Source organism: Seriola aureovittata, chromosome 18, assembly GCF_021018895.1.
Source record: "Seriola aureovittata isolate HTS-2021-v1 ecotype China chromosome 18, ASM2101889v1, whole genome shotgun sequence".
Classification (NCBI taxonomy): domain Eukaryota; kingdom Metazoa; phylum Chordata; class Actinopteri; order Carangiformes; family Carangidae; genus Seriola; species Seriola aureovittata.
The window spans coordinates 9611263-9622078 of NC_079381.1; the positions used below are offsets into that span (position 1 = coordinate 9611263).

A 10816-nucleotide genomic window follows, 5' to 3' on the forward strand; every position below is an offset into this window, starting at 1 on the left:
TGGCCACAGCAGGCCGTGCTCGTCTACAAAGCACTTCCACATTTATTCCGCTTCTCAAAAGCAACATTCACACAGAAACTCACCACATCCTTCTTCATCCGATCCATCCCGGCAGTCTCTCTCTCCATCACAAACGTGAGTAAAGAGAACACATTCGCTCCCATCTCTGCAAAGTCTGGAGCCCATGCGACACTTCAGGATGTTTGCCCGAGCTGCTGGAGTGACTACACTTGGACAGTCGACCTCGTCTGAGCCATCGTGGCAATGAGAGCGACCATCACAAACCAGACTCTTTGAGACGCAGCTCCGACGGTCTTTGCAGCGGAAGTCAGCTGTGGTTAGGGGCAAATTAATATTTAGAGATACAAGTGAAATTCTATCAAATTTGTTCTGCATACTTAATTTACAATAACTGGACATGTTGTTATATTAGTTCACACCAATACTTGTTGATAGTGATGTTTCTAGGAAAAATGTACTTCAACTCAAATATGATACCAAACCAACCACATAATAAAAGTTAGCTGTTAACTTTTCCAGTTAGGGAGCGGTTTAAGGTCCTGTTCAGGCCTGGCATCAACATGTGTGTTGGGTGATCCGATCATAAGTGGACAGCTCTAATTACATCAGTTCACACCTGCTATTATAATGCATCACATATGTCTGATGTGACTAGTGATTTCACTTCCTCACTCTATATGCAAATAAACACATACATTTGATTTCATATGTGAGAAACTGTGACACCTCCTACACAGCATTGCACATTTCTGCACTGATGTACAACTGGAGAAGAGGATTGTGGTGACAATTTACCTTGCATCGGGTACAGACTTCAAGACACTGTCCAAGTTGTTTGGCATTGGAAAAATGTGTTTGACACATTCGTCATTTTACATGCACACTTCAGCGCCAATTTATTACTAGCCTTGAGGCTACAGATGACGGGAGATTACAGAAGGCTTTGAGGAGAGATGAGGGTTCCCAAACGTGGGGGAGCAATAGATGGCTCTCGCCTGCCCATCCCTGCCCCTTCCAACAATGGGGTACTTCAGTAGGAAAGGAAGTCATTCCATCATCTTACAAGCTGTTGTGGATCACCTCTCTCTGTGAGTAACACACACACACACACACACACACACACACACACACACACACACACAGGATATCAGCCGAGTACGTGGTCCTTTCACTGTGGCACAGGACACACTTGTGTGGTCTGAGTGATTGGATCTCAAATGCGTCCTCAGTGTGTCTTGGGCGCATTCACACCTGTACTTAGAGCAGTCCACTTGTGATCAGATCACCAAAGATGCATGTTAACCCATGTCTGAACAGGGGCTGAGAAAGCATTCATAGCTACAAAGCCCATAACCTGACCACTCACTCTTATAGGGGCATCTTGTCACACATTTTTCATCAGATCCATCAGGGCAGTCTCTCTTTCCATCACAGAGCAGTGTTGGGTTGATGCATAAAGATGAACCTGGACACAGAACTGAAGGACTGGTGCAGGGTGGCTTGGTGGGAGGCTGAGTAACTGGTTCAACAGGTGCAGGAGGTTTATCCAAGTGATTTTCTGCAAGGATGGTGGTGGCAGTGTCTGTAGCATCTACAAGTATCATACCCAGAGTTAGCTGGAGAAGTGTTGAATTGAGGATATTGTCAAGTTTTTGATTATTTCAGAAAAAAAGACTTGCCGGCTTCATTGGCCACAGCAGGCCGTGCTCGTCTACAAAGCACTTCCACATTTATTCCGCTTCTCAAAAGCAACATTCACACAGAAACTCACCACATCCTTCTTCATCTGATCCATCCCGGCAGTCTCTCTCTCCATCACAAACGTGAGTAAAGAGAACACATTCGCTCCCATCTCTGCAAAGTCTGGAGCCCATGCGACACTTCAGGATGTTTGCCCGAGCTGCTGGAGTGACTACACTTGGACAGTCGACCTCGTCTGAGCCATCGTGGCAATGAGAGCGACCATCACAAACCAGACTCTTTGAAACGCAGCTTCGACGGTCTTTGCAGCGAAAATCGTCTGGAAGAAAATCATTAGGATCTTTCTTAGTTTAAGGACACTTCTTAAACTCCAGAATTTTCAAATGAGTCAAATTATTATTATTTTTTAACATCTATTGTTGTTAAAATAACATTTTGAACTAAACCACACTCCAGATTTGTGACTTACTTTTCAAAGGACATCTTTTCACACAGTTATTTTCATCAAAGCCATCAGGACAGTCTTTACGGCCATTGCAGAACTGGCTCGGTGAAATGCAGAGGTGAACAGAAGAGGCAGGACAGAGCACAGACGGGCTGCTGCAGGCTGGCACAGTCGGAGCCGGAGGTGTGGTAGGAGGAGGCATTTGGTTTGATGAATCGATGCTGGGTCTAGCTGGAATCATGGTCAGTACTGTGGCATCTTAAATATATGAATCACATAGTAAGGTTAAACTATTTTTAACTAAATTGTCAAACATTATGGTTCATAGTTATAACGTAGACCAGCGAGACTTTGTCTTAAGAAACTTACCACATCCTTCTTCATCTGATCCATCCTTACAGTCATTCTCTCCATCACACACATGACTGTATAAAACACACTCTATGCCATCTTTACATGGCTTTGAGCCCCTGCGACACTTCAGGACATTTGCCTCAATTGCAGGAGGATCTACAGCTGGACAGTCAACTTCGTCTGAGCCATCGTGACAATGAGAGCGACCATCACAAACGAGATTCCTGTTGACACAACTTCTACTGTCCTTGCACTTGAAATCCTCTAATATTAACAGAGAAGGAAGAAAAGATGATTACAAATTCTCACAACTAGGAAATTCAAGTTAACAGCAAGTCAGTGGTGAATATGGTCCTACTCACATGGAGGTTTTAGATCTGCATATTGAGACTTTACCTTTAGATGGACATGTGGTAACACAAAATTCCTCATCATCGCCATCAGGACAGTCCTTTTTACCATCGCACAGCTGGGCTTGTGAAAGGCAGACTGATGAGTGTCGGCACAGCACAGACGGTTCATTGCAAACTGGAGCACTGGGCACTATGGAAAATTACAGTTAGATCAAATTAAACACAAATGTCCTCCATCACAAATTACTATAATCCAATAATGATTCCACCTTTAGATCAGAGAATCTGAAAAGTTTTTTGATTTGCTTTTAAAAAAAAACTGTTGCTTTAAGCTTGGTCTTGAGAAAAGTGCTGTTTTATATTTTCAGTTTTAAATGAAAAGGATAATGGAGTTAACATGAGCCATGATGGCACCGTAGATGTACCAAAGAAAACCACAAGCTACAGACTGTCAAATTTCAACAGAAAAAAAAAAAAACTATTCAAACCAAATTCAAGTGAAAGTAAAACAATGCCAAATAAAAATAACAACTTCTTCTTTCTGAATAAATCTGTTATTTTTCCTCCCCTCAGATTTAATTTAGTCTGACCTGTGCGAACATCCCTGAGTGCAGTGATTACACTGAGCACATGACCTCTGACTGTCATGTCTTGGATGGGGCTCCCATCACGCCGATCCCACAGAGTTATGACATCGTCAGAGAGAGACAACAGGAAGGGCTCAAAGGCAGCTACGACTGAGCCTGAAATGTTCCATCTTCTTCCAGCTTGGTGGCTTCTCTGTTGTAGCAAACTCATTGTCGCCAGGCCTGTAAAAGGTGCAAGGACCAAAACTTAACTGGTCTTAAAAAATGGAAAGTACTGAAACAATATCTTGGTTCAGAGCTCTTCTAAAGACTACGTCTACTTTTCAGGCTGTTTATACACCTTGAAATTAGATAATTCATTGAAAATGCTGCAACAATTAATACTTCAAGCCCACGAGTCGCAGCTGGTGAGAAGTTTGAGGATGAGAAAGAACAAGATCACAATGATTGATATAAGTAACCAACCTGCCCTTTTTGAGTTCCAGAGCAGACTATTGGCCCTGAGGTCAAAGGCGATGTTCCCACTGACTCCTCCTGCTAACTGCAGTAACCCTTTAGCTTTGCCACCCGTCATGCTCATGGTGAGGATTTGGTCTTCCTCCAGCCAGAGGATCCCACCTCTCAGCCAGTCCAGATAAAAGTCTCGAATCTCCTTTGTGGTGCGGTAAAGCTGCTGTGGGTAATGACTGCCAGCTGCGGTGGTACCGATGGTGTATTGGTCACATGACACCCAATAAAGGCTTCCGCTCATCTGGTCTACTTTTATCAGACAAACTAAAGAAAAAAAAAAAAAAAAAGAATCGAAAGAGCAGACAACTGTAATGTGACAAAGTAGTGAGTCAGTCAACTCAGCTGTCTATCAGATAGGGCTGAAACTAACAATTACTATTAATTATTGATCCGTTTCCACTGACTGGTCAAAGCTAAAGAAAACAGTGAAAAATGTTATTGTAATTTATCCGACCAACACCCCATCCATCATCTTCAAAATATTCAATTTACAGTGATGTAAAACAGCCTAAAGTAGAAAACTCAAAGCACGAACCCGGTAAAGGTGTTGGGACAACCTCAGTCTTGACCTGCGTTAAACTGGTGCGTTGGACATGGCCAGTTTGGTTGGCCCAGTACAGCCAGTCTCTGTTCCAGTCCATATCCAATGACAGGATGCCGTCATCAGTGGTAAACAGCTGGGTATCAGATGACTCTTTGCCTGTAAACTCCAACAGGTTGATGTTGGTAATGGTAGCATATATAAATCTTGGATCTGTGGAACAAAAAAAGATTTTAATAACATCCTCATCGAGTTATCACAGGGCTGCAGAAAACATATGGCATATTAATCCCATAATGACCAGAAGTCTAAGGACAGATAACATTTTATAACCGAGCTTTATACCCATTTCCTAAGCTATAATTTTGGAATCAAAATGGCTCCAATTTCCTGAAATGAAATGAAAAGAGGGAAAGTTGCTTTAACAAGCCGACTTCCTGTCACTAGATCAGGTTGGGCCTGAAAGAAACTAAAACTAAAATCAGCAATCAGTCTGTTAAAATGTATTACTTGTCCTTTACCAGAAAAAGGAAAAAGACATAAAATGCATATAATCATAAACATTTTGACATGACAACTTAAAATGATGGTAAACCTACATTCACATGTCCCATCAAGCAACAGTATTTTGAAGTTTGGACAAGCACAGGTGAATCCAACAGGGTTGGCTTTAGTTAGCTGGCAGAGGTGGCATGGAGTGTTTACACATGCAGAAGAACCTGAGTGATGACAAGATGAGATTAATGCGATTAAGTTTAGGTCCTGCAAAAACAACTGTGATGACTGTGAAAGATCTAACTTACACCGGCTTGTGACGGTATTTCTGCAGTTCATTATGTTATGGCTACATTTTTGTACATGAATCTATACACAAGAACAAAGTTAATACACTTGGTACACAATGGTTGTGTCATAAAATTAAGATATCTGGGCACACTGCATATAAAAAGCACCATAGCCTCAAACATCAATGGAAATTCTGAGGGAGAAATAATTAACAGACGTTAAATCTATTGTTTCAGTAGATACCTTGAGGCTGCTGTAGCTCATGATAAACAGTTAACAGTGGCAGTTGAGCTTTCAAAAGAAATTTCTTCTGGTTTGGTTGGTTCTGTGGAACCTGCCACAGTCCTTTGTCATCAACCCAGTAGAATAAACTTTCAAAAACAGCCAGGCTGAGAGGCGCTCTCTTGTTGAACAGTCCTGTGAAGGAGTAACGGCCAGTCCCATCCACCTTCACCGTCTCTATAGACTGAAGATAATAATTATTACTGTATGAAAGATATCAAACAAACGGTTTCCAAAATTCATCCAGACTGATAAGCAAACTTTTCCATTTTCACTTATCAATAAACTGTGTGAATACAAATAGTGATAGATGGTGAAGCTGTATGTTGATATGACTTTTAATAATGGCAAGGAACTCAAGTGTAGTGATTCCTTGACCCTGTTCATTCATAACCTTATTGATGGGCAGAGTGATTATCTAGAGGAAATTTCTAATATGCAGGCTGCAATTTTCAGCATGAGATAATGTCCTAATGTTTTAACTTTGTTCAGTTTCACTGATCAAAACAAATGCCATATTTGTAGCTCATGGATGGGCATGCAATAGCCCTGGAGGAGTCACAAATGTATCTACTATTTGTAAAAATCAGTTTATTTAAGTTAGTAAGCAGTGTACCCAATCACTAATGTGAAACAGACCATTGTACAGAAATATAGCTAGATTCTATTTTCTCAATAGCAGGGCACTGGTTTCATATTAATTTCATCATATCTTCCTTCTTTCTCTGTGCTTCAATTAGCTATAAAAATGCCCCGAGATAAACGGTTAAAATAAAACTACATTTAATATTGCATTTTTATTGAAGAAGATATATCAAAAACATTGCATTGTTTACAGTAGTATTGCATTTAATTGTTTATTTGTAAATAAAATATAAAAACTCTCACCATCAGGGAAGAAAAGAGATGAAACTCTATCCTCCACTATGTCTGATGAACTCTGATGTGCTTTGTGTTTCTTTCTTTAGCTCACCTTCTTGAAGTCACTGATCCAGTACAGCCTCCTGGCAGCCACGTCAGCAGTGAGGCCGTGAGCAGACTGAGCAGTGAGGACTGTCACAGAGCTTCTTTCTGACCCATCCATCCATGACTTCTCTAATGTCACCCTGTCACCTGGGCCGGCATCGATCCAGAACATCGAGCTAGGGGAGCAGATTTTTTTATTTTAAAGATGACATTAAAATAAAAAATGAGATTACTTTAAATTTAAATGCTATGTAACAGACAGAATAAAAGTCATCATACCTCTCCACAGGTACAAGCACCAGATCTGATGGGCTGATGTTTTTGCTCAATAGAGTAGTGTAACTGTTCCCATCAGATGCCTGCATGTAGATCGATTCTGTCCTCTGATTGGTCCAGTAAAGGTTTCCATTCAGCCAATCACAAGCTAGACTCTTGATTCCAGGCTCTCCTGTTTAGAAATCATGGAAACTTGTTTAGAAATGTTGCTTTTTGTTTTGCATTTGTGGTCTGGAATGGATTTCATTATGATCCACAACTAGAACATGGACTGTGGCTAAAACTATGCTGTACAACAATAACAGTAAGACTCTTAATAATTGGGCAAAAGGTATCATGTTCAAATATATTAGGTGTTTTGAGACAAACACTGAAGAATACAGTACATTCAGCTCAAAAAACGAAATAATGTGAATATAATTCATTGTCACTTTGTGTAGGCAGAGAAGTGACCAGTTTTATCAAATGAAAATCCAGTGCAGCTGTAATTATTATTTTGTATTAGCTCAGTGGTTCCCAGACTGTGTCTCCAGAACTCCACACAGGGTTGTAAATTAAATCTGAAGGAATATTAACAGGAGAGGAAGGCAGACAATAGAAAAAGAAAAAAAACCCACTTCATTTACCCAAAATAATGTTCATTCCTCTATTCCTCTAATATTTGCTGCTTTCTCATGAATCACTTGATTCCTGGGTGTTTTGAGTCTTTTACAACTGGTAGACAAATGCAACTGGTCGTCACAAGTAAACACTGCTTTGCTTTAAGGGACCTCAAGACAAAAAGGCAATGAGCCACTCCAGCAGAATACCAAAAAGAAATTCATTCTTTCATGCTCTCTTGCTCCTGTCACTTCATACACCATATACAAAACTTGTCACAATTATAACACACAGCTGTATCATCATAATACATTTAAAAACTAAAACGCACACACAAACACACAATTTCTTGGGTGGACTCACCAGTGTAGGTTGTCCAGCTCTGTCGTCCATCACTTTTGTAAATGTTGCCACGGCTGTCAGCCCAGAAGTACCACCCGTGGGCGACGTCAAAGGTCAAAGCCACTGGATCAAACACCGAAGTCTGGATAACTTCAAACTGCTGAGACTTCACATTTAACAGTCCCATAGATTTCCTCTGCACTGTCAGCAGTCTGGTAGCATTACCTGGACACATGTATAGACAAGGGTGCAGCTAGTGTGAATACTTGAATTGAGTATAGAAAGTAACATAACTAAAGACATTCACAAAAAAAAAACACTACATTTGGACATAAAATATATCTGGATGACTATTCAATATTCTGTGCACCTCATTAAATATTTGACAATTTAATCATGCTTTTATCACCAAGATTTCAGGTGACAGTTTACATTTTGATGTTAACTCTCAATAGCTTAAATGACAAGTTCCATCTTTGATCTTACTGATTTTCTTTTTTGGCTTTTGTCATCAGCCCAGCCACATCAGTAGCTCATTAACATGTCTCTTATCTTTTGTCCATGTGCACCTCATGATGTTTGTTCTCGGGTTTGATCTTTTCAGAGGCTGAAACTAAATCCTAACTAGAGTCACACTGTTCAATTTAGTTTGTGATAAGCTCTAGATCTTAACCAGCAGAGTCATACTGGCATGTTGTTCAATGTGTCAAAAACATCTTTCATGTACTCAGTGATTTCCCTGGTACAAGAGGAGGCTTAGTGGGTACAAACAACAAGGTGGAAGAGGCCACAATGTCTGATGATTACGTGACCTTAGATTTGGATAAATAGGGAAAACATTGCTTCATTACCTGTTGTTAGACATACGGATCCTCCAGTCAGTTTGAAGCCTTCTCTGCAATGGCAATAGTACGATCCGATGGTGTTAGTGCAGTGATGCGTACAGGGAGACAAAGGTGAGGCACACTCATCCAAATCTGGGGAGGGAAAATGGGTTTTAGCTTCACAAGCATGAGTTTTTCATCAAAAACAGACTTCCCAGGACTGTGAAACAGTCTTCCGAAGGGAACTTTGTGAAAGCTTCCTCTGAAAACTCAACATGCTTCTGAATCTTTTCATTTTGCTGATGTAACTGGGGTAAAGGGTCCAGGATGGTACTGTAAAGGGCAGAGCCATTCCAGACTGCTATATTTTGTTTTCACTCCATTGTTATCAGAGTTTTTGTAATCTAACCCTTATAAAATCAATTACCCTGCCAATAAAATTTGAAGTAAACAGTTTTTTTTTTTCACACCCCACATACCTCCACACACTGCTCCATTGGCAGAGAGCTTATATCCAACAGGACAGGCACAGAGAGCCCCCCAGGGCTCGTCGACACACACATGGCTACAGCCGCCGTTCTTCATAGAGCAAATACGACCTGCAAGAGGTGCAATGTGAAGCATGAAACAGCTCACGATTACAGAAATTCACACACATGCATTTGAGTGCATTGAGTTTCTTGAGATTGATAAACATCAGCAGCAGCAAAGTGTCAGAAAATGCTGCAACAAACTACCTATCAGTGAAATTCATTCAATCAGTGCCAAAACTTACCACAGGTTATGGGCTCGTCACTGCCATCTGAGCAGTGAACCTGCCCGTCGCACCTCTCTTCAGGAGACAGACATGACCCGTCAGGACACCGTGTGCTGCCTTCAACACACGGACCTGTGATAGGACAGATAATCAGTGCTTTGGCTTCAAATCAACAGTTTCTCTACAGACTATGTTCACTCAGACTCTGTTCATGTTGGGCTGGTTGTTTTTTTTTTTTGAGGAGTGTTTATTTGAGTCCTAATATTAATATAGCAATATATCCTAAAGGCTAGGAATCTCAATACTCAGAAAAATGAAACCATTTCTATCTGCACTGCTACAGCAGATGCCACCAGAGATCCTTCAAAATATATTTCACTCAATAGTGCTATACATGAACACAGACTGACACATCCATGTGGCATTCAACCTGCTCATCTTTCTCACCACAGTCCACTTCGTCAGAGTTGTCTATACAGTCGTTCAGTCCATTGCAGTGCAGCTCTTTGGGGATACACATGTGGTTTCGACAGGTCCAGTCTGAGTTCAAACAGCCGTAAGTGGTTGTACAGTTCTCCTCATCAGAGCCGGTGGGACACTGGTTTTGTCCGTCACAGCGGGCCGACGCGTCGACACAGCCGACAGAGTCCATGCAAGGAAACTGACCTGCGGGACATTCAGGGGAACCTGGTGCTGCTGCAGGAAAGAAAATAAAAAGGCACCATGAAAGGAAATGCACATAAAGGGGAAGGGGAAGAGTGAATTAATTAAATAGAAACTTATCTACCTATGACTCAATACAACCTATATTTTAACTTCAGGAGCGGCAGATGTATCCCATACGATTGCTGCTGATTCCATTAAAAGTTGTTGCTTGTTAAATATTTTAGACTCTCTTCGAGACATAATCTAAATGATATATTAGTGCCAAGAATATGTTTTGTAGAAGGACAGGAAGTATATCTACCAGCGCAGTCCATTTCATCAGATCCATCCAGGCAGTCTCCATCTCCATCACATCTCCACACATCAGGGATGCAGTTTCCATCATCACACTGCCACTGGCCTTGATGGCATCCCAATAGTTGTCCTACACACACACAGGGAGAGGAAGATAGTATTAAAAAAGTACAAACAAGAAATACGATGGAAGCTCAGAAAATATGACAGGCCTCTGTCACTGATTGAGTAAAAGCCACTGATTAGATGAATTGTTTAATTTGTCTAAAATTAGACACAAACTTTTAGATTGGAAAGGTGATTTCCTCTGACAATTTGATGGCCACTGAAATTATACTTTCTGTAAGGTTTGGCTATTTAGGGAGCCGCTTGGAAAGTCTTTGAAGTCTTCTGAGCCACTGACACATAATAGGAAATGCAACAGAACAGCATGCAAACATTACATATTCTTTTTTTCCTTCACTATTGTGCCTGTGATTTGGAGCCACACAGTAACTTAGGGCTAAGCAAT

At 41.0% G+C, this 10816-nt stretch overlaps 1 protein-coding gene across 1 annotated transcript; it reads right to left on the minus strand.

The window, feature by feature from the left end:
* Positions 1 to 3678: 3678 nt before the first annotated feature.
* Positions 3679 to 4719, minus strand: LOC130186872 (proto-oncogene tyrosine-protein kinase ROS-like). Its single transcript, XM_056404183.1, has 2 exons — positions 4507 to 4719; positions 3679 to 4235 (listed from the first exon to the last, which is right to left on the minus strand). Exons 1-2 carry the CDS (start codon positions 4610 to 4612, stop codon positions 3847 to 3849), a joined length of 495 nt encoding a protein of 164 aa, XP_056260158.1. The 5' UTR covers positions 4613 to 4719; the 3' UTR covers positions 3679 to 3846.
* Between the last annotated feature and the right edge of the window lie 6097 nt (positions 4720 to 10816).

What these genes read in the sequence shown, in the direction of transcription:
- LOC130186872 (XM_056404183.1), bottom strand. Translation starts at nt 4,612, where the DNA reads ATGGACTGGAACAGAGACTGGCTGTACTGGGCCAACCAAACTGGCCAT. An exon ending in TGTCCCAACACCTTTACCGG is followed by an intron (nt 4,236 to 4,506) that starts GTTCGTGCTTTG and finishes TTTTTTCTTTAG; the next exon opens with TTTGTCTGATAAAAGTAGAC.